This window comes from Thermobia domestica, chromosome 7, assembly GCF_964235325.1.
Source record: "Thermobia domestica chromosome 7, izTheDome1.hap1.1, whole genome shotgun sequence".
NCBI lineage: Eukaryota > Metazoa > Arthropoda > Insecta > Zygentoma > Lepismatidae > Thermobia > Thermobia domestica.
In genome coordinates this window covers 287845143-287871109 of record NC_137460.1, presented here as the reverse complement: position 1 = coordinate 287871109, position 25967 = coordinate 287845143, and the positions used below count along the sequence as shown (strand labels likewise).

The 25967-nt window shown below is 35.8% G+C and overlaps 1 protein-coding gene across 3 annotated transcripts in view; it reads left to right on the top strand.

Annotated features, from left to right (window-relative positions):
* LOC145691009 (uncharacterized) overlaps positions 1-25967 on the top strand; it is a 156669-nt gene that overhangs the window by 117456 nt on the left and 13246 nt on the right. For all 3 annotated transcript variants that reach the window (XM_081766508.1, XM_081766505.1, XM_081766506.1), the window contains one exon: positions 2988-3488. In XM_081766508.1, coding sequence (XP_081622634.1) covers positions 2988-3488 — 501 coding nt within the window. The remainder of the gene's footprint in view (positions 1-2987; positions 3489-25967) is intronic.

Genomic DNA, 25967 nt, shown 5'->3' with positions numbered 1-25967 from the left:
GTATTACGTATTTTGTATATAGAAATCTTAAAAAGTGAAGTTAGGTAATTATACTACTTTTCAGTGTATTAAATCTACAATTTTCGTTTACACCAAATTATATAAATTTTGTAACCTACCACAATATGTTCTTGCACGTTGTAAAAGGGTGGTCGATATTTTTTGCTCCGTAGATCTGTTACAGGAATATTATTTGCATTGGTTGCTCTATGATAAATTATTAATACTAAAAGTTACCTGATTTCTTCACTTAATGCCTTCTATGTAATATGTTTCTATGTTTTTTGTCATCGCCCACATATTATTTATCAAATATAACTCAATACTAAATAGCAATCTTATTAATTTTCCCATTACTTAATTCATGCGGAAAAAATCGCTTGGTGCTTCTACATATATGAGGCTGAAACACCTCTCATTACATCACTGCTTCCTCAAATTCCTAGTAAATACATCAAATTGATAATAAGCAGAACTCTCAGGTTATGGGAGACGTATTCAAGAAAACAATTGAAAGAGAACAAAGTACCAAACTTCGAGTAGTCTAAATCAAATACACCCTGTTTCAAAAAGAAATTATGTATTACGAAGACTTATTTTGTCCAAACTATCGATCGCTGCGCCTCGGCTCGGCTATTGGAGAAACGAATACATAGTCTAGTTTATATTTATAGCCGCTAGATGTCAGTTGTCTTCTGTTTTCCTTGGTAACCGTCATATGTTTAAAATGGCTACTCCGCAGCAGAAATCATTTTGTTTTCTCGAGTTTGCGAAGTGCAATTCTGTGATTACAGTGCAAAGACATTTCAGGTTGAGATACCAAATTGATCCTCCGAATGGGTGGAACATTAGCAGATGGTATCGACAGTTTGTAGATACAGGATGTGTATGTAAAGGAAAGAGTCCTGGTCGCCCTCGTGTTCCTGAAGAAAATGTTACACAAACTCAAACTGCTTTCCAACGTAGTCCTTCAAAATCAACTCGTCGTGCCAGTCGGGAGTTACAAGTGCCGACAACAACAATTTGGCGTGTTTTGAGACGTCGGTTAGTTATGAAGCCATACAAGTTACAGCTGTTACAAGCTCTGCGTCCTGATGACAAACGCAAATGTGTGTCATTTTGTAACGAGATTCTGGATGCTATTGACAATGATAACACTTTTGCAGAACGCATCGTGTTCAGTGATGAAGCGACTTTTCGTGTTAGTGGTCAGGTAAACAAACAAAATGTTCGAATTTGAGACCTACAGAACCCACATGCAGTCATTGAACGTGTACGAGATTCGCCCAAAATCAATGTGTTTTGTGCGATATCCCGATCATCTGTTTACAGCCCACTCTTCTTTAATAGAAACACGGTTAACAGTCAGCAGTATCTCGCTGTTACAAAACTGGTTGTTTCCGAGGCTGCACGAAGACAACTTCATTTTCAACAAGACGGGGCACCCCCTCACTGGAGTCGCCAAGTGCGTGAATATCTGAATGAAACTCGACCAAACCGTTGGATTGGTCGTCAAGGAGCTGGCGACTTAGCATGTCTCAGCTGGCCTCCACGGTCACCAGATTTGCCACCTTGTGACCTCTTCCTGTGGGGTTTCGTTAAAGACAACGTTTATATACCACCATTTCCACAGAACCTAGAAGACTTGAAGAACCAGATCCGTACTGCCATAACATCAGTGACGCAGGACATGCTTGCGCGAGTATGGGAGGAATTTGAGTATCGATGCGATATTGTTCGTGTCGGTTATGGAGGACATATTGAACATCTGTAATTTGAACTTTGAACTGTAATTTGAACTTGAGAGGTTCGTAAATATGTGTGTAAAATTTCATATTCGTACGTCTTAAAGTTTAATAAATATATGCATTCGAAATACGTATATTGTTTTTGAAACAGGGTGTACTTGGTGTTAAACAGTGTCCCGTCCCACTACAACTACTTGGTCCAGCACTGTTGTACAGTACTATGCATGAAACTCTAAAGTTTGCATGGAAATGAGCTATGACATATCCTTTGGAAAAGCGGTTTTATCCGTTGGCATTTTACACGCTACTACACATTAACTCTGCTGCACAACAAATGGGAGACTGATTTACATGCACGTATCTTTGTTGTTCGGTGAAACCCAGTTTAACGGGTATCGCTGACTTCAAGTTTTTGAAAGGAAACGGATCAAGATATATTGATGAACTTTCTTAAACTAAATTTCGAAGTTCATGTGAAGAAATATTTAGTAATAAACTAAAAATAAGATCCAAAACGAAGAAAGTTATATAAATATGGAAACTGAAAGATTATCTGATTGAATTAAGACTCTATCAGAAAGCAACGGAACGCACATTTTCAAATCTATCATTCACTAGTACTTCCTGAGAAACAGTTTGTCATATACCCTGCGAGACATCGTCTTCTACAGCAGTTATTTACTGAGATAAATGAAAGATATTACAAAGTGAACAAATTCCGTTTTTTCCCTCCCTTATTAATAGGAGGTTCCACGAATGATAAAATTGCCTCAAATAAGGAAGCAGTGCAAAAAGTTCCCTATATGCTCAAGAAATATACCCAGGATAACCGCTGGAAAAATTAATAATTAATAAACGTTACGCAAGTTGTGGAACCTCCTCATACTTACTTAAAGAAAGTATGTGTACTAGCGATCCTATTTTTTGACTAAAAATCCCTGCTGTTTTTATCGTTAGAGCTCATTTCAAAGTCTGAGATAATATTTTTAAGCGTAATTTCACGTACGGATGTTTGCTTATAATTAACTGAAGTTGTGAACTTTTTAATGATGTCCAATGCAGAAAATGGTACTCAATCGACTTAGAAACTAGTTTCAAAATTTAGTACCACTAATATAATATTTAACTCATCATATATCAGATTATCATTTTTGAAATTCCTAAAATGCTTCTTTAATCTATTGTAATTTCCTTATTTAGTGTTGACTCAGAAACTATACTTCCTTCTCTTTCTTCTAGGTAGCGAAATTTCTAACAAGGGAACACCTGTCATTTCTTGGTATAAAGAAATAAAGGATGGAAAATGTGCTACGCAAATCCTACTCGATATTTTGAAAGAACAATTTCATCAGATTTTTCGTAGAAGACAACCAAAGTGGAGAGCATGGCAGGAGATTGCAAATGAATTTCATAGAAGATGTTTCCCTCATACAGACTGGCGTATTTCCAGATCAAAATGCTCTTCGCATTGGACGAGAGTTAGAAATCTGTATCTAAAACGTACACGGTCTCAAATTGAGATTTGGAAATATTGCAACGATATCCGTATTGTTAATAACCTTTTCAGGCGTCTTCGTTTCCAATTGAAGAGGAAGAAACCAAAGAAATTGCTATGTTCAAATTGGAAGTCTCAGCACATTCAGGGATCACGTTTAGAAATGGATAGCAATGTATCCAGTTCAAGGTTGGACACTGAGGAGGATGTGGAAGAAGATGATCAGGAATGGTCCCCTGAAGAGCGTAAGTATAAAGTAGAATTTAGAGAAAACAGGATTTTACGAGAAATAGGAGTATCCCGAGAAAATCCATGGATACAATTTTGTGCATGAGCATCTCGCATCTTGCGATGTAACCGGGAACTCTGGAGCAGGACCGTTTGCTCTAACGCAGCAACACGTTCATTATTCTCCGTAAAACGTTCTCTGGGTGTTAGAGAACTCGTTTCTGCTGCAGGATTACTGCTTCGTTCTCAAGATATGAGATTTTCATGCACATCATCCTATCCGTAGGTTATCCCAGGATTCTCCAGTTTTCTCTCCTCTCTATTTCACCAACTCTAATCTGGATACCTCCCAGACCGAACTGATCTGGTAAATGTGGAATTATTATTAGAGTTTATTTTTGGGCTGCGTAAACTTGGAATAAATCTGAAATTTAACCAAAATACCTAGAATTTTTCAAGTACTTTTCAGAATTAGTGGCAATTCCAATTCCTTAAATATAATTTTGTTTCTTTATTTTCTATTCCTTAATGCTTTTAATAGATATCAGTAGTTACAATACACTGAGGACCTACGTGACATCTTTAACTAACCTTTTCATTTGAAGTAGAAATTATCCTTTTAAATACTGTCTGTCACTTTTAGGGGTGTTCCGGAATACTTCGGAATGAAAATCTTAATTCCGGAATCGGAATTAAAAATTTAGTTATTCCGGAATTCCGAAATCTCGGAATTCCGTAATTTCGGAATCTCGGAATTCCGTAATTTTGGAATTCCGTAATTCCGGAATCTCGGAATTCCGTAATTTCGGAATCTCGGAATTCCGGAATCCAGGAAGTTCATTCCGAAATTTCGAAATCTCCAAATTCCGGAATTTCGGAATTCCGAAAGTTCACCTCGAAATATCGGAATTCAGGAATCTCGGAATTCCGGAACTTTAGTCAGAAATTTCGGAATTTCCAAAACTCGGAATTCCGGAATCTCGAAACTTCAGCTAGAAATTTATGAATTCCAGAATATGAGGACTTCGGTTCAGCACTTCTGAATCTTTGAAATTCGAAATTCCCAATAACGGTACGTCGATCCAGCATATCGGAATCTCGGAATGCTGAAATGTCAGCATCTGAAATCTTCAAGTAACATGATTATGAGATAGACATCAACACTCAGACAATGTAATGATGAAACTTACTCTTTTTTACTCATTGTCAGTGGCGGCAATACTCCGTCTTTCTGCAGAACGAAAAGAGCTGAGCAGAAGGAGTCATTGAACAAAGTGTAAAGACTTCATTTACTGGTTCTTGTCTTGTTCTAATGTTCTACCCAAGGACAGGCTCTAACATGTTTATACATCGTTGCTAGCTGGGTCACTAGTGCAATACGGATAGAGTATCGACCAGTTTCTTTCCTGCGTGGCTTCAAAATGACATATTGAAAATGAAAAACTTAGAAACAGGGTGAAGCCATAGATTGCGAGTTTCGTATTCATTACCTATATATTTACTTGCACACTTGAGCCGATATTCACCCTCGTACTCCTTAATGTTTAGAAGCCAGGTTCTGGATACGTAGCTGAAATGCTCGTTCTGCGCACGAAGAGGTTTTAGATTTTAGAAAGGCATACGACTCGGTTAGGAGAGAAATATTATACAACGTTCTTACAGAACTTGGAATACCGAGAAAGCTAATTAGATTAATTAAGATATGTTTAAATGAATCCCAAAGTAAAGTCCGGGTAGGAAAATTTTTGTCCACGAGCTTTCACGTCGAAAATGACCTGAAACAAGGAGATGCGTTGTCGCCATTATTATTTAACTTTGTTCTAAAATACGCTATAAGGAAAATCAAAGATAGCAACCAGGGCCTAGAGTTGAACGGTATTCACCAGGTTATGGCATATGCTGATGATGTAAATTTAATAGAGGATGATAGGAGGACAATAGAAAGAAATGCAGAGATCTTATTAAACGCTTACAGGGACATGGATTTAGAAGTAAATGCAGAGAAAACTAAATACATGGAAGTGTGTCGGGACCGTAATACGGAAAATTGTGGATGCGTTAAAATATGAAACAATACTTTTGATAAAGTGGATGGTTTCAAATATCTAGGATCAATATTAACCGAGGAAAATCATATTCACGAAGACATTAAATGTCGACTAAAAGCAGGGAATTCGTGTTACTATTCGGTTCAAAATCTCTTGTCCTCGCGAATTCTGTGGAGGAATTTGAAGCTTAAAATATATAAATCGATAATCATTCCTGTTGTTCTGTATGGTTGCGAAACATGGTCGCTTACACTGAGGGAAGAACATAGACTGAAAGTATTTGAGAACAAGATCGTGAGACGAATATTGGGACCCAAGAGGATTGGGGAATGGCGGAAACTTCATAACGAGGAACTACATAATTTATACGGTCTACCCAACATTGTTAGGGTCGTCAAGTCTAGGAGGCTTAGGTGGGCAGGTCATGTAGCTAGAATGGTAGAAAGTAGAAACGCTTTCAAAATCTTGACTGGAAGACCAATCGGAAAACGACCATTAGGAAGACCTAGGCGCAGATTGGGGGACAATATTAAGGTGGATCTCGCAGAGATTGGAATACAAAGTAGAAACTGGATGCAGTTAGCTAAGGATAGAAGTCAGTGGAGAGCTTTTGTGAACGCGGCATTGAACCTCCGGGTTCCATAGGCCATAGAATTAGTTAGTTAGTTTAGTCATATGTGTACCAAGTTTGGTTGAAATTGCTTCAGGTGTTCCAGAATTATGCTGGAACAAACATACATCCAATTTTATAAGACAAAGCATCTAGCTTTTCTCCCTCATAGTTTTCTTAGTTTCTATTTTCTTGTATTAGGAAAACAACTTTTCAACGAAAACATGTGGTTCGGAGCTCACATACGTAGTCGGTCCCGTAACTAGCTGATAGCAAATAGTTTTTCATAAAGTAGGTTTTGCATAATGCTATACCATAATTATGTAATTTTTGTAGATAGCATGGCACAAAAATTAATTCAATTATACCATGATACCTTTTTTAGTACACAAAATGAAAACTTTCCTTAATGTCAAATGTATTTTGCGTTAATATAAAGAAGAAATAAAAATATAATAGATCTGAACTGCGGAAGATTGGAAATACAATGTAATATATTTGTAATAACTGTATTTAATATTTGTAAAAGCAGTGGAAAAATATACAATCAATCTAGATTTCAACATAAAGTAATAATGAAATGCCATATCAATAGAAGGTTAATCCTCTCAAATTTCTTTAATTTAAAGGAAACCTATAATTTTAGTTTCTTCCGTAATTTTTTCTATCAGAGCTTTACATAATAGCGGCTTCTTACTCTTATAAGTTAGGCTACCTGTTCATAAGATCAATAAAATAAACAAACAAAAAATACCTTATTATGTTTAAAGATGTTGGTTAATGCAATATAAATTTTGTATAAATTTTCGTAGATTAGAATATACATTATTACAATTAATTTACAAAAACTAAAAAAATACACATTACCTCAAATCCAATACTATCATTGTACAACATTTTAATACTTTTCTGAACACGGTACTCGCGGTTATAGAACAACCTTTATTTCGTCGGACTCTGATGTATAAAATCAGTTCTTCGATCCCGACTTGTGAGAGGATAGTTATGTTCGCGACAATTTTCAAAAGAATAAATGTTTTAAAAATTAGAAATAATATCCTATATATTTGATGGATGCCATTAAACCTGATTGTATCTGTAAATTATTTCTACTACAAAATGTTACTTTTGAAAATTCTTTTATCCTTTCATAGCGTTTTCAGTCTGGTTAGTTTTACTAGGACATATGTAAAAGGCAGAATGGAAATGTACATTAACTACAAATTAAAATAAAAAGTACTTATTATGATGAAACATAAGGAAATGTTATACAAATAACATAATAACAATATATATTACGCATATTTAATACGTAACACTAGAAAACTAAGAAAATGTTATGCTGTACAAACAACATTTTAAATACGAAATATTATGAAACTTAAGAAATATATTAATTGAAATATTATATTGAAATAATGTATTAACATTATGAAATCAAAGGAAATGTTATTTGAATAATATACAGATACATCTATGCAGTGATAATGACACTGGTAACTATGCTCTTCTCAATAGCTTAAATTTACCGTGCCTTTGAAAATAAGAAAAAACAGATACAGAGACTGACAGAAGTATTGGAATAATATAATTAATACTTTATTTTCATTGTATGAATTATAAACAACATACATCATATTTGCTTAGTAGTGTTGAATTTGTAAACATATAAACGTTACCATTATGTGTCTCCGAAACTATATTTAAAATATCATAATGCATGTATTTAGCACAGAATATATAGAGTCTACTATATTTCTCCTGCGGTCTCACTTATAGGACGACATAATGTCTCCAAACGAGTAGACACATGACTGGATGCATGTTTTATGCCCCCACCACACAGTCGTTGATTTCATACTGTGCCTCGCAACAGCAGCTCGCAATTGTAGTGTAAAGCTAAGCATTCACAAGTGACATGGGGTGTAAAGGTAAGGAGACAACAGTCGAAGAGAGAAATGTTGTAATTAATCTGTACAAACAACACAAACCCCTCTCCGAAATTGATAGTACAGTCAACAGAAGCAAAATCATGGTGTTCTCCATCATTCAGCGCTTCAAACAGACTAATAGTATTGTGAATAAGCCGAGATACGCCGCTCCTTCTAAACTTACTACTAGAGACAGGAGCCAAACAAGCAGAATCCGGCATCTGAGATTAGAAGAAGCCTTGAACAATATTCTGGCACTGTGATGCACACAGGAACAGTTGGACGGGTTTTACATAGTGCCGGTTACAATGCCAGTTTTCCTACGAGGAAACCATATGTCAATTGTGTGAATCAGAAAAAGAGTCTAAAATTTGTTAACCTGTATAGGGGAAGCCAACAGAATTCTGGGATCACGTTCTCTGGTCGGATAAAAACAAATTCTGCTTATACAAGGGTGATGGACGTGTTACAGTGTGAAGGCTATCAAATACAGCTAAGAACATGGTAGCTACAGTGAAACATGGAGGCAAGAGTGTGATGGTATGGGGATGTATGGCTTCATCAGGCGTTGGGGAACTTGTGCTCATAGATGGAATCATGGAAAAGTTTGAATACAAGAGAATTCTTGAAAACAATCTTAAGAGGAGTGCACAGAAGCTAGAATTGGGAAATGGTTATTACTTCCATTAGGACAATGATCCAAAGTATACTGCGGAAATTATGAGGCTTTGGATGGTGTATAACACTCCTCACACTTTGAAGATACCGACCAAATCACCAGATTTAAATCGTACAGAGAACATCTGGAAAGAGCTCGAAGATCGCGTTAGGAAACATCACATTAGAAGTAAGGACTATCTGAAAGAACTTCTTCAGAGTGGAGAAATATGAACTCTGCAGTCAGCACAAAAAAGTACAGTCATGTTAAAAAATTATTGTAGTAATCCATAGAAAGGGGAACATAACTAATTACTAGCTGTTCTCTGTTGAATGCTGATATCCAGATGTAAACAAACTATTTTCATCCTTTCTGGTAGTGGAAATAAGTATCCGATGCTTTTCATGAGTTTATATATTTACTAGGAGACTCAAATTTATTTTGTAGCAGTTGTATTTTTGTCTACTTTCTTTGCATACCTATAGAAATGATAAATCTAGTAAATATGTTTATGTTAGAATAATTATGTCGGACTCTGTACTTCGTGTTGATTTATGAATCCCCTGTTATACTAAGCCAGAGATGTGAAACAATGAGAAAATTCAGCTTATATTCAATAGTATTTTAAAATGTTTTTGGACAATAGCTTTGTTCATGGACAGAAATATTAACTGCCCAGCATGCTCAGCGGTAAGATTATTTGTGTACACAAATATTTTCTCGCTAATTTTGTTAATCTTGAAAGATGGTGGGAATGATTATTCCACCAATGTAGTGGCTCTTCCTCCAAATCTGCATCCCTAAGGCTTAGGTACAGGTTCAATTATTCTATTTGACTGCCTTCTTTATCCTGTGACCAAATGTCCTTCGTTTTAGGCAACTGTCTAATCTTTTAGTACCAACATTCCCTCGATTATCTTTTTTAGGATTTCCTGCTGGAATAAGTCTCAACTTATACAGTACTTTACCTTTTGTTATCTCAATATTTTTACCCAAATTATCTTCTTTAAACCTGAGATCTAAGAAAGCACAAATTTTCTACAGAATTCTGCTTCTTTCATCCTTCTCGAATCGCGATTTCAGAAGAGACAACATTTCCATTTTCATGCTTCTTTCATCTTCTTTGAGGCTGCTTCTAAGATCTGTTCACTATCTCCCTCTTCAGTCAAAAAGTCATAAAATGAAAGATGTTTCCTGCGTACTTGCTTCATCTTGTTATGATATATCGTCTATCAGTTGAGATTCTTTGACTTGAAAATCTTTTGAAATTTGTTCATATGATGGCCATATGTCCGACGCTGTAACAGATGTTTCTGCTGACATACTGTCACAAAGCATTTGTAAGGACGATAATAGTTAATAATTCTAATTAATAATCATAGTTAATAATTCAGTTTCTTCGTTCTGAAGGATAAGATTTTTATATATTGTTTGAGACAGAACTTTTGCTATTTCTTCTTGGCGTGTTAAAACTACCAGCATCAAAAGGAAAGTAAACAATCATCTTGTTGGCGTGCATGACGGAAGTATTTTACGCAGAAGGCCTAATGTATCTTACTCTTCTTGCAGCGCATGTCTCATTTTCCTGCTTTGACTCATAATTTGTCTGTTTCCGAAGGTCCCTGTAGCTCAAGGGCTTTGTTTACTCTAATATTCAAAGTATGGCCGAAACAACTCAAATGTTGGAAATCGCTCAAGTCAACAATGGCCTTTACAATATTGGCACTACTCTTGTTACACAACGAACATTTTCAGTTGGTATTTCCCACATATCTATACTAAAATATAAAGCCTCTAACAGATTTGATTTCGGAAAATCGGAATTCCGGAACTTCATCGCAAATATCGGAAGTTCGGAATTCCGGAATCTCAAAACAAGATCTGAAATTTCGGAAGACCGGAATTCCGGAATCCAGGGCACGATACTAAATTTCGGAAAGTCGGAATTCCGGAATTTTAAAATTCCATCGGAAATTTCTAATAATCGGAATTCCGGAATTTTCGGAATTCCGGGATCTCGGAATTTCGAAATTCCGGAATTCCGAAAAACGGAATTCCGAAAAATTCCGGAATTATCGACATTCCGAATTCCGGAATTGAAATCTCAATTCCGAACACCCCTAGTCACTTTGTTCCCTTCACATCTTTTTTTCTAGCATACTTTCTATGCATCCTTCAGCATGTAGCTCTTTTTCAGTGTCCTAACCATTTTGTTACGTTCAGTATTGTTCTCTTTTCAGCTACTATTCTCTGCGTTCCTCATTGGTTTTACTTTCGGTTCAACTTCTTTTCCTTCATTCTTCAAATCCACATTTCAAACTCCTCCAAGTGTTTTTATCGCTGTTCCTTTCGGTCTTTTCTCTTACTTCTATTCTATATACTTCAGTTATTTTCTCTAGTGCTCTTACATGATATTGATTTTCTCTTCGAATTTTGCAACAGTACCTATATTATCTGCTTACCGAATATCCCTAATCCTTCTACCTCGTACCGAAATACTGTCTTCTTAATGGAGACACATACTTTTTTCCTAAATAGTTTGCTGAGAGGCAATATCATTGGCGAACTCACCTTCGAGTAGCACTCCTTTCTGTCGTTACTTCTCTATTCTGACTCGTTCCTTTTGGTTTACATATACGTTTCTTAAAAATATTGAGTTCTTCCATTTTTAACTCAACCGTTTTTAGTTCTTATCAGTATTTTCCAGTTCACTCGGATAAAATATCTACATCCGTCAACACTACACCACTTTCTGTAATATTATGCAATCCTTGCATGTTTCTGTAATCGATTTCTGAGCCACTGGTGCCTATTCATTTAATTTTCCTTGCTTATATATATCTATGATTTTGCTTTGTCTAATACAAAGTTATTTTAACATTACTTTTTCACAGCACCGTTTGTTTATGAACAGGTTGGTTAATAATTTTAGATGTTATTTAATTATAACATTCAAAACATGAATAAATGAAAATAAGTAGAGAAGCATACAGTAGAAGCTAATAAAACTAAAAGAAAGAAAACAAAAATATAAACGAAGCAGAAGTGGTATCGTGTTAAGTATTTTTATTGGTCAGTTGCATGGGTATAAGAGAAATTATTTTTTAACAGACATTTATCAAATTTTAAAAAATAAATTCAGTTTGTGTCCTTGAAATTTTCTCATGTTAAATCTTGGTTGATAATGTACAGTAGTATAAAATGTGGATATCCTGTTCTTGATGCAAAAATGAAAAATCCTTCTTGTATAAAAAACGTAAAATGTATTAATTATTTGTTCTTGGAAAATATTCAGTTATTCGCAACCATAAGTGCCTAAGAACCCAGAAAAACATTATATGATTTTTAGTGTGTGTCCTACGATCGTCTAATGTATATTCACACTATTACAAGAGTAGATTCATATATTTTCCGCACCTAAAACAGAAAATTACTTTATACAATGTTACTGTTGTTATTATAAAGAAACCATGTTATATAAGTATTTGAAGAAGCTGAGAACATATTGCGGATCATTTGAACAACCCGTGTAACCACCAGGATTCCACACGTTATACTTTTACACAGTGGTATATTCTGGTTTGTCGGCATGGGTTACCATTGACCTTGTATTATTATTATTATTAGTGGTAGTAATAGTAATACAAAGGATGCTTAATAATGAACATATAGTGGTAGTATTGATACATGACAAAAAGATGTCTATAGCGAGCAGATAACTATATGAATACGGATATTTATCTTCCGCAATTGTTGAATTAATTTCAAGGGCAGGAAATATACGAGGGTTGGAACTTAAATACTGGCAACTCTGCTGTAGAGACACTATGCAATGAAGTGTACTAGTGGCGCTGATAGCAGACGTTGTTGACATACGTACCTAACCTCTGAGCAAATAGACTCGCCCGCCCTACGACACCGGCAGGCGCACAAGCGAGGTAAGCACAGTCATTTTGAGCGAACGGTCTAACGAAAGGTGTCACTATGTTTTCGAAACAGGAACAACGGAGTTGGATCAAGATTGAATGTGTCAGAGGTCGAACAGCACGACAGTGTCATCAAGGGCTTCAAGAGGCGTGTGGGGAATCGGCATTGCCGTACAGAACAGTAGCCTGGAGGAACGTAATGCGTTAGAATAACACCATCACAGTCGTACACGCGAATCATCATAACTTTCACCACACTGGGGCTCTGACGCACTTTCGATTTTCGCGGTGACCCATAATGACACCATTCGTTGGATTGTCGTTTCAGTCGTTGGTTCGTAAGATCTGGCCCATGTCTCACTTAGTGTTACGATACGGCGTAAGAAAGCCTCGCCTTCGCGCTCATAGCGCTCCAAGTGCGTCTGAGCAGCGTCGTAACGCATCCATTTCTGCAGTTCCGTCAACCCATGCGGAACCCATCGTCATGCAATTTTGCGCATGCCCAGGCGTTCCTTCAGGATGCGAAGCACAGTCGTATGCACTAATCCGGTTTCGTGGGCGAGCTCACAAATCGTCAGGCGTCGATCACTGTCCTCTAACGCGGCAACAGCTTGCACTTCTTCAGAGACGCTAGGATGACCTTCCTGATGTATGTCTGCCACAGTTTGCCGACCTTCGTTTAAGGCTTTTACCCATCGTGCCATTGTTCTGTACGGCAATGCCGATTCCCCATACGCCTCTTGAAGCCCTTGATGACACTGTCGTGCTGTACGACCTCTGACACATTCAATCTTGATCCAACTCCGTTGTTCCTGTTTCGAAAATACAGTGACACCTTTACGTCAGACCCAGTGGCGTATTTACGATTTTGTTTCGGGAGGGGCTTTGCTAACTTTCGGGGGGGGGGGCTTTGCCTGGAAATGTGAAAATTCTGCAAGATATTTCATTTACTTTACTGTACTAAGTAAGATTTCGGGGGGGGGGGGTTAAGCCCGGAAGCCACCCCCCCTAAATACGCCACTGGTTAGACCGCTCGCTCACAAGTGACTGTGCTTCCCTTGCTTGTGCGCCTGCCGGTGACGTGGGACGGGCGAGTCTATTTACTCAGAGGTTAGGTAGGTATGTCAACAACGTGCGCTATCAGCGCCACTAGTACATTTCATTGCATAGTGTTTCCATAGCAGTGTTGCCACTATTTAAGTTCCAACCCTCGTAAAAGAAAGTAGGTTGCCGAATTTTTAGTTTATTTTTATTCTTAGACAGAGGAAAATACGCGAATATTTTTTTCTTATGGTGTATGAGAATGAGGAATGAAAGATAAGGCCTGATGAGACTGTTTGCGATATTGTATTTGGATGCCGGCTGCGAAGACGCTCCTGAAGAAACCCCTGTAAACTCTGCATGAATGAACGAGTCCCTCACATTGGGTTGAAATGTATCTTGCAAATTGTGTAAGCGTGAGAAGTGTACAACAACTAGATTTATTAAGAAAAAAGGAGAAATTTTTCGGCTTGGAAACAAACCTTTTTAATAAGTGTACTTTGTAATAGAAAACTGACAATTTTTGTCATAGTATTTCATTTTCCCGCTAGATATTATTCACATCTGTTAACAGACTAAATGGGAACTGTGCGAGTAATGTCGACACAGTAATGCCGAATCCTGGAAAAGAAGTTTCACACGAGGAGTTTTTGGTTTAGGCAAAGATTGTTCGTCCAAACTGAATTTTACTGTATTGTTTTCTTCAGCTAAGTAAAGAATACTATGTTTGTATTTAATACATGCTTCATGTTGATGTAGAAACTGACCACCAAGTAACATTGAAATATCTGTAGAGTCTATCACGTGGAACCAGTCAGTGTATATTCTGTTGTTAATAAAGAAGTGAATTTCTTCTTTCGTAATTGTTATAGGAGGCTGATTCATCGATGCTACCACATTATTAAATATTTTACTTTTTAGTCTACATTTTAGTTTGATCTTTTCTAGAAAGGATTTTCCCAAATAAGTAGTTGTACTTCCAGTGTCTATAAAACATTTTATAGGTTTATGGCATACTGAAATCGTGATTTGTATTTAAAAATCTGATTTTGAACTGTAAAAGTTATTACACTTTTTTATCTGGCTCATTGGTTACAGATTTCGTGGTTTTCTAAAATTGCACTGACGTCAAAAGTGATTTTTCATTCCACCTGTCTTAGTAGAACGATTAATCTTAGTACTAAGGATACCAGATTCAAAAGTTCTATTGCATTAGCATAGTCTATGTTGTATTTCTTATTGAAATGATAAGTTTCAGCAACGAATAAAAGTACTTGTTTTTGATCTGGAACCGATGTTAACAAAAGTATGTTACAGATTTCAAGTGTGGTTAAATTTACTATCATATCGCAAAATTCTATCTTGCCCATCTTTATTTCAAACCTGTCCAAAATATTTTCCTTTTCTTCAGTAAATGAAGCAAATATTTCTTCAACACGCATAATGCGGTATACTTTTTTCCCGAATCACTTTTTTTTATACTCTAGTACTTAAATTATTATCCACTACTTTATGACAGACAAATGCCCAATCTACATGTTTATTAATAATATGTTGGAAATCTAAGAACAGTGATCCTCTTATTCTTCCTAGCAAAGGTACTAATACAATATCTACAGGAGCTATGATACAAACAGAGTGACCTTCACACAGAAATGTTAGGTATTTGACTTTCTATTGGTTTAATTGCACTTCGTGAAACAAATTTCCCAAAATCGCATGTAATTCCTCTATATCTCCCTGATAGAGTATTATGAGTTACAGTGGCATCTGAGATTGTAGATCCCGCAAACGCAAGCAAATCTTCAACGAGCGAGATTTCATTGTTTCTGCTGGTTGCTTCATGCCCAGATGTACACAGTACATTACTCATGTTAACGTTCTCACATACACCACACGTAATCGACAAGGTTAGGTTACGAATATTATTCCCTCTTTTGTACTGACTAAATGCCATCGCAGCATAAAAAGAATTCATATTTAAATATGTTCAGCGTGCTTCGCTCTCACACGATAGTAATTTTACTCTTATGATTGCCATTTGTCCTGAATAGGTTATATACTCGAAATATAATTTCTCTCATATCTATATGTCCTATTTTATCGTGAGAAACACCGAGTTTTCACACAAAGGTAATTTTTTTCTTACTATGTCTTGTGTATATAAACAATATAAAGACTATCGCATAGTACGTTTAATGGTGTATGTTTAAATGGGTATTTTTTGTCATAAATCTGAAAAGTTAATTTACAAAGATATATATCGAGAGAGACAGAATTTTATTTTAGAAAATCAATAATAAAAAATAGAAAAGTATTGGCAAAAAACCTATTATGATTAATTCTTCTCGAATTGACTATCTGCAATTGAAGATGCATTGGGATCAATTAGTAAATTGAAGCACGTTTAAATAATAATAATAATAAAAAGTACTTACCCAAAATAACTATGTAATTTTCGCGTAAAATACACAACAAATAACTTTGTTTTCTCGTTTCACATACTATAAAAATTTCACTTCATTAAATTCACTTGAAACATTTGTGATATATAAAGCATTATTATAATAATGTGCCCCTTTGCCAGCAATGTTGTAGCTACATTCTAACTGCTATAAGATAATTTTGATGTTGCACAACTTACCTTCCCATGATAACAGAAGAGCATATGTAGAACACAGCGCCAAGAAATATTCCTAGAGTTCAGCACCTGCACATTCATACCAAAGACAAAGGTAACTGCTGACATCTGTCCGCAATAACGACTGATATTGTGAGTATCTGTCTTTGAACCCATGTGATTTTCTTTGTCAAACAAGTAAATACATCTCATGGCAGTAAAGAGCCCCCGAGATGCAAAAGCAAACTTGTCAGGAAGGTGAGCTCAGTGACAAAGTCATAGATATGTGGATCCAGGCACCACTTCCAGTGGTTACGAAAAAAAATATATATAGTGAACAAAATTTTGAGGTATCACAAAAAGTGTCGTAATATCTAAAAGTCAGCTAAACGTAAAGTACCAGAACAGTAAAAAACTAATAAGATAAATGCTTTATTTGACATTTGCACTTGCCAGTGCAAGGATTCGATTTTCTGTGGCTGTCGAAGCAAAAGAAAGGTTCCGCACTTATACATTAAAGAATGTCGACGGAACAGTTATCACTAATGCAGACCGTATTTGCAATAGATGGAAAGATTGTTTTGACGATTTGCTTAACACTCAGCCAAAAACTAATGTTCGTGAAAAATGGGAAATGCTCACTGCAGAGCTGTATATTCAAGAGCCTAACTGAACAGAAATAGACATTGCTATAAAGAAATTAGAGAAACATAAAGCTGTGTATGCAGACGAAATTCCAACAGAGCTAATTCTAGCTGGAGGGGGAAAATTGTCGAACAAGATACACAAACTCATTCTCCTTATCTGGAACAAGGAGGAATTTCCACAAGAGTCGAAAGAATCAACCATTTTTCCAATTCACTAGAAGGGAGACAAAACTGATTGTAATAATTATCGAGGCATTTCCCTTCTGTCAACGTCCTATAATATTCTCTTAAACATTCTGTTAGAAAGATTGGCCCCCATATAGAGACAGAGTTTGCGCAAGTGGTCCAAGCCCGAAAAAACCCGTTGGGTTTTTTCGGGTTGGACCCACCTGAAAAAAGCACCTTGAAACCCACCTAGGTTTTTGAGCTTTTTGTTAGTATATTCTTGATGCAATTAAGGTAATCACATTGAAAGTAATTTTTATCACATTTTGGACTTTTCCTTGGACGAATTAAACGCTTTCACGGTAAGGTATACAATAACATTCAATACAAGACCTTTATAAAGGTCTGAATGCACTGAATTAACAATAATAATAAAAAAATAAACTTACCTTATGTTGAGATAATTATAGAACAAATTAATATATGGATTATGCTTATAGCCTATTTGAAGTAAAATATGCAATTTTATATTTTAGAAAATACTTTCCATGAATAGTGTGCTCCCCGACTCGGCGACGCGGAGGGACATTATCCCTCTTACGTTTGACGGGTTTAAGGCCATAGATGCCGGTACTGCCAATAAATATGCAGTGCATTAGTAAAACTATTAGTATTATTTTTTATTACCTTTGATGTTAACACAAGTATTCTTTAGTAAAATTTGGTTTTCCAACAACAGTTTAGTTCAGTTATTTGTTGCTACTCTTCAAATAAGCATTCTGTAGAATTAACACCAGCAATAGCGTAAAATTTTTTGTCAAATTCAAGAAGCTTGATGCTCGGAGTTCCGACAACTACGTAACGCTTACTATTTCAAGTGCTGAATTCAGACTTCGTATTAGTGGAAGTTTCGATGTACAATAAAGAAAGTTCCATTTTCGGAGAGAGAGAGAGAGAAAGAAAGAAAGAGAAAACGTCTCGAAAGAAGTGCTCAGGAAATTCCCGCAATTGAACGCACAAAGCATCGAATTTGAATACTTCAACAATAAAAGTATTTATTTTACGATGGAAGGTATTTAATTTCATTTAAGACATTTCGAAACATTTATTTTATAAAACATGAATTATATCTTTGTTTTAAAGTAATATATTTGGTGTTCATATTTGGCGAACGTCACTGAGGCTCCTGGGATGATTCGATCTCCATTTGTTCGTTCGTCTGCCTATACCATGCATACTACAGGGTACCACTTTTGGTTTTTTAACTTTAAATTTTCGGCTTACAAGCACGAGACACACTAAATTTCCTATATAGATTTTGGCGGCATACCAACGTAAAATTTCGAAATGGTGGCCATTTTTTCAAAATAGCTGATATCCACGCTACAAAGCGTATTTTCGGTCTTTTACAAGTTGAAATTTTTTGAGTAGAAGCACGAAACACAGTAAATTAGCTGTATATATTTTGGCGGCGATATGACGTTAAATTTCAAAATAGCGGCCATTTTTTCAAAACAGCAGAGAATGAAAAATTGTTACAAATTGTGACAATAATAATCTTGAAATATAAATCACATTTTAACACTTTTACCGCAGAGACATTGAAATATTTTGAAAAAAAAAAATACATTAAGCCCGAAATTACCCATATGGGCCCAGGTGGGTTTGGCTTTTAAAAAAATACCGGGTTTTTTCAAACCCTACACAGATGAAATTACTGAAGATTATCACTGCGGAATTAGGTGACGTCGATCAACTATGTACTAGCAATGGATATTTATCATTCGACAAATACTCAAAAACAAGTGGGAGTGCAGCAATTTAGTACATCAATTATTTGTTGATTTTAGAAAAGCCTACAAGGTTAAAGGAGCAGTTCGACTTAGAAATGCATTTTTTACAATTTATTTCCATTTGTAGAGTTGAAAATTATAAAAAGAATGGTGTTTGTTTGATCGCGATACGTTCAGTAGTTAGCGAGTAACAGAGGAAGAAAGATTTTGTGATGACGTCATAGGTGGTCAAGGAGCGAGAGCAGGCTTACATACTACACAGTGCCAAGCATTTCGTTTGTGAGAAGTGCGGTGGCACGTTCTAAGTGCGGTTTCCTTTTCCAGAACTGATTGCAAAGACTTACAAATATCATCTGCATGTGGAAAATGATATCTGATGCTGGGCTGTACAAACGTTTTTATAATATTATAAAACGTATCCTATAAAGCATAAGTTCAGCGTTTCAAAAAAAAAAAAATCGAAACCAATATCATGTAAATAGATGGCGGACGAGATTGCTGCAACACCTAAGTACCTTTTCTTTAGTCATTCTTCCGATTCCCAAACATAAGTATGTTCACGTTTTGTTGCAATTTTTAACGCTGACCCTATAATTTTGTGCTTCAAGGTATGTACAGGAGCGCAGCTTATGAGGCAAAAATGAAATAACATCTGTAAAGTTTTGCCAGAATACGACAAACACTTCACCGGTTAGATTTCTTTTATTTGCATAGTTGTCCTCGGGACAACTCTCATCACCCGTTTCATCATCATTGTCACATGATACAGAGAAATTAAACGATGAATCAGTCTTGAGGAACAGTCATCGTCACTGATTCCTTCTACAAGCCAGTATATATTACTCCCTAATTCACATTGTATAGCTTATTTCTAAAGCAGTATCTTCAGAATCATGAGTGACATCGTCTCTATTACCCCCTAATGCCTCGTCTTGACTACAACCGTCAATTGCGTCTTGTACGATATTTGTACGTTGGTAACTGGACATAGATCGGTGCTTGTTTAATGGCTCGGATGTTAAACCTTTCAATAATATACTTGGAATAGCATTCTTTCTCAGTTTGCGCGTAAATAATTCTCCTGGCATTAGCCAGAAGTGGATCTAGATGGTAAAAACTCAGGGGGGGGAGTCAGAACCCAGACTATGATAGGTATATCATGTTTACTAAAAACTTTCAAAAATATCTAAATAGCAGCTTAAATCAATTTTGTCACTTAAAACCTGGGGGCCTAGGCTCCGGCGCCAGCCTAGATCCGCCACTGGCATTAACTTTTCTTTCAGTAAACTTGACTTCTCGAAGGCAGGCTCTTCAAGATATTTGGAACACGAGTGATTTTATTTGGTACATTTTTTTCCCCGTTGATTTTCTTGAGCCATAATTTATATCGATCTGTTGATTTCTCACGACTTGGAAACGCAAAAAAAAAAAAAAGATACTTTATGTCCTCAGCTTTAATTGCACAAGAATTACAACCGAAAACACAGCAGGTGTTAGGCATTTCTACTTCACTTCACAGACACAGCACGCGCTGTACTATCACGTGTTTTCTATTTCACACTAGTGTTTCTTTCAGAAAAAAATTCCGGGGGGGGGGGGCACTTAGTATTCGGAGGAGAGGCACATTATTTTTACACAGTACTATTATATTTAGTATATTATAGACGTATTATTTTGGTCTCCTCCTGAGGAATCTCTCAGAGCTCCGGGAGACAGTGCCACCCTAAAAAATGTCTGGAAGAAACAGTTTCACACAACAAACGTAATTACTGCTCTCTCTCTCTCTACTCTTTTTTATACTAATGCTGTAGGAAAATCAACTAACAAAAACGTCCCTCAAGAATTCAACACAGAGCAAGACTGCTAAAATCCAAAACTCAATCTATTAAATCCAATGCACTATTAAAGGTTTATCAGCTGCGTACAAGAGAGTGGTTGCTGACTCACATTGAGTTTCTCGCGTATCCCACCAATGACGTCAGTATTTACGATTAATCAAAAACAAATGCCTGTAGAAGCTGAACGAGACGGCCTATCAAGATATAAAAAAATACGGGTCTCTTATTTTTTGTTACTCTTTCAATTGCACCAAACTTGTTTTTAACTCGAACTGCTCCTTTAAGAGGGAAAAATTGTACAACTTTCTTACAGGATTTGGAATACCGAAAAAAGCCAGTTAGATTAATTTAGAAGTGTTTAAATGAATACCAAAATAAAGTCCAAGTAGCAAAATTGTGATGCATGATTTGGTCCTATGTATTCCTCTCAAAATTTAAAGAGAGGAGTATCAGTGTACCCATATCTTATGAAATAGAATCGACTCTCTACTCACTTATATAACCATTTAATGTATAAAGTAATAAAGCCTCATCAAAGAGAATGAAATAAACCAATAACCTCCGAAATTTACATTTTTGGCATTTTTTAGCCATAGAAGACAAGATGGACCACCCAAAGTTACAGAGGTATATACCCCCGCCTTGTATTACCATACCAAATTTTTAAGTTTGACACATTCTAAAATTTAAAGGAGTTACTGTTATATAACCCTCAAAATTTTGTGGTGTGCCAAGATAGCCATTGTAAAAATTTAGAAGGGGTTGTCCTATATACCATAGATCATTGACTCCGGACTAGAGCACTAAATCAAAAAATTTTGCTGACTCAGCTAATAGTACGCCTACCGGTACTGCTCAGAAATTGGGTAGGGTAGTCGTTAGAGCTCTCACTTCTGGGTCGAAGTTCCTGCACCTTAGGTGCAAGATATGTTTTTTGTGGTAAATAAACGCCAAATTGGTTGCTTTTCTCGTTTTTTTCCGTTTCTCGCTGTTACACTATTTTCATTCTTAACACAGCAATTACTACTTGTTTGTAGGACGTTTAACTCATGCTTTAATGTAAAGTATAAATGTTAAGAAGTTAGTTTTCATCTCCTAATATCCGTAAGGCCCTTCGGGAATTGTGAAATTACGAATTTACTACAGTTGACTTCTTTCACCCCTGTAAATAATGTTCCGGAACACGATTTTTCTTCTTCTTAGGAATAAGCTGTTCTTTGCTCGCTTTGTGGTGTGGAAATTTAGTTTACTTTCGCAGTAGTATTCGTTGCTGGAAAGTAATATTTTATAAATACTCAATTCTGAACCTAATGGTTAATACAAACAATAAAAATATTATTACAAGAGAATCCAAATGAGTATATAGTAGGCTGAGAATGGTTTATGCTATTTATTGTCGTGTATTAAGCATGCGATCGCGTTCATTGTTTAGATATTTTAATTCGACATTTTGATTTGTTATCGTAGAAAAATTTAAGCAGCCACCTAAATTAATAGGAACTTACAGACGCCTATATTAAACAGAAAGACTGGCTGTGTCCCAAAATGAAAAAATAGTGCCGAATACAAGTTGATTTATGTGGTGAATCGAGGCAGGGTACAGAGCAGAAGAAAATATTTAATGCAATCGTCAACAACAGCCTTTTATTTACGATAGCATATTTTTGTATAGAAAGGTAATTAAGAAGCGAAGCTCATAGTAACAGCTTTTTGCTGGTTTAACGTGGTTGTTCAAATTAAGATCAAAAGTGAAAAAATACTGTAGATGTTGCGTTCGGTGTTTGTTGTGTTCAGTGTTGCTTGCAGATAACAAGCATATCGCTTTACAAATATTCCAAGACCGCAAAGCAGAACAGTAAACAACGGGTGATAATGTCGCAGAAAGAAAATGCGACTTGCAGAAAGATTGTATACTATGTAAAAAAGAAATACAGCTTCACAAAGATTTCTTTTCTGTAAATAAAACACGATTTGGAACAATTCAACATTTGATACTCATAATAATATGCCGACAATCTTGAGATGCTTGAAAGGGAAGAGTAAACGATACGTACATTCGCCAGTGCTACAGTGCATACAGCTGAGTCGAGACTCTAGCAAACAGCTGTCCGGCGACGAGATGCTCGCTGAGCCATTGCCCATTGTTTGGTAGCGTTGCCATCGTGGTTATAATGTGATTGTGATACTTAGAAAATGGCTGCCTCTGGTGATCATGTTTGTAATATGTGTTCCGAGAAAAATGTTCTTAAAGGTCTTAAAACTTATTGTTCAAGAGTTATCCTGTGAAGTCTACATCCGCGACCAGCAAAAATATGAGTGCGTTTCTTGACGGTGTCGCGGCGAAATAAACCAAGATAAGTGAGGACGAAGATCAACTAACTGTCTCCAGCGAGACTGTGCCTAGTGCTGTTATTTTGGATACGGTGTATATTGATGGACACAATATGCCATCTAGACCTACATCATACAGTAATTGTTTTGATTCGAGTCATATAAAGATATTTTTGGATAAAGTAAACGATAAGTGAAGTAGCTATGGAAATAAAGGAAATTGTAGGATGTGAAGTGCATTAATCTACTTAAGCAAACGGGCTGCCTAAAGAACCAATTTCCATTTAGGATGCCCTTGTGATCAATATTCAAAGTTTTTTGCTTTCCACCCTACATAATAAATGATAATGATCTTCCTGTTGTATTGTAGCCGACAAAACAACAATCAACCAGAGATCTAAACATACTGTTAATATGAGAGTACCATTTTTGACATTTCATGTGAAATCTTGTTCAACTGTATTTATGTAGAGCATAACTTTGTTAATGATTACTAGGAAAGGTTTGACAGCAAGCATTTTGAGTACATGTAAAAAGTTTGACTTTTATGCATCACTATTAAGAAATAATTTAGTTGGTATGGCATTCGATGGGTAAAGTACGTGAATTCAAACAGGAGTAGAAAAACACATGAAAGATGAACTTGTTCTAGAAAGTGTTTGTTTCCTGGAACTTAATGCATAGAATTGCGTTAGCTGTGAAACATTCATGTTTCTGATCTAATTCAGAAGGGTCATACCCTTATTAATGAAGCTGTGAAAGAGTTTTCTATAAGGAAAATGTAAGAGATACTTTTACAGTTTTCAAAAGAACCAATATTTTTACAAACCAAAATCATATAAAACCATGAAGTTTGCAACCTACTTTTCCCATACAGCTATATGACTGACGTCATGTAATAGTACTATGATGGAGATAAAATAATATTTCAGTCCATTGACTTTCTGGAGATTTGTTATTCTCCAGAATAAATGAAGATGACATGACTTGATAATGCGTGTGACCTCCTTCATAAATGTCATTGGGTTAAACTCGACAACATTCGAACTTTTAGTCTCAAAATTTTAGATAATAAATGTCACTTTCATTAATGTTCTTTGAAATATATGTATGTAATTGTATACGTATTTTTGTAATGATAACAATAAGTGTTCTTTACTGTAAAAAGAAAACATGTTCTCTGACTTTTCGTGTTCTTCGTAGGATATTTATATGTATTTATAGAATAAAATAACTCGAGGATTTGAATAAAAGGATTAACTTAAGGATGGTTAACATAGCATATAGATTGCTTTATTTGTTTTTTCAAAACTACAATAAATTTGACCGCTGTGATGCACTATCAATAGATTCCTCCTTCATGTTTTATATATAAAACATTGTATATTTGTAGCATGCACGAGGAAAATTATGATGATAGTGCATAATAGCGGTCTTATATTTTATATATATATAATATGCAAAACATTAGAATATATAAAATATTAGATTGCTTAAGTTGAGTATATTACGAAGATATATCTACTGTATATAGATAACATAATAATGATATACAAACCAATAAGTATAAAATATCAACAAGCTAACAGAAGAATGGAAAATATCGACATAAAACACAATGATGTGATGATAGATCGAAGCGGCCAAATTGCCTACACTCCGCCAAGCCTATTCCACATAAAGATGTGGTTTGGAAGGTAACTAACCTTCCCGAGTATAATACAACTTGAGAAACCTCCTGAAAAAAAATACAATGACCACAGACACCTTAGTAGTAAAAGAAAGGACAAAGGAATATACGAAAACCTCATAGATGATATAGTATCGAAAACAAAAAAAAAAGCATTCTGTGGCAGGAATACGTGGTCGGTTCTTAGGTATACAGAATTTTTAATGATTCATTTGACAAGGATAAGAATAACTTAAATAATTATGGTTCTCGAAGGAAATTAATAGCCAGCAGTTGTACACACATCTAATCCGACAAGGACTACATCAATCACTTAGACCGATATCCATCCCATTTCCTTCCTTCCTCCAGAAACCATACATTCTAACAATGAACCTTCTCTAAAACTAAATAATTCCCTTTCATCAATATGTCCATTATGTAAATACTACATGATCATCTATAAAACTGGAGTAGACTCTCACCTTACAATAATTGGTACTGCATGGCTGATCATCATCTTCTTCAGTGGTTTCATAGCTACCGTTAGCTTCTTTCTCAGCTCGTTCAATGACATCACTGAAACGTTCTTCATTTCGCATGTTTCCAAGGGCGCCGATTTATCTGTAACTTTGGGGGGCCCGGGCATAAAAAATACATATAACAATAAAAATTACATATAAAAATACATGGAGCTCACCTAAGCTTTGGGGAAGGGTGGGCCCCCAGCATCGGCGCCCTTGCATGTTTTTATAACAGTTCTAGCCACTTCTTGCGAGTTGCTGGTATAGGTCTCCACAGTTTCATTCTTGACACATTCGGCAATCGAAGATATTTAACATTCGGCCAAAAACATTATCACTAATCTTTCTCCAACAGACATAAGGTCTACAAAACACATCATATAATTTTGCTTGTTCTTTTAACAAGGTGCTTAAGTTGTATTGATGAAGAAAAATCACTTTCAACTAACCTTCTCCTTGAATCTTGATTCGCATTTATCATTACGTTTTTCAGTTCTTTTCTTTCGTCTTAAATTTCACACAATTTACTATTCCAATCGATACTTTCTTGTTCGTATGAATTCTTCGGGTTTAAAATTTAAATGTAATTGTGCTGGAGCAGCGCCCAAACTAGCACTAATGGTGTAACTTAAAAACAAGCAAGCTTGAAATATCTACTCTGGCTACAATGAATGAGATTCACGACACAAGACGCA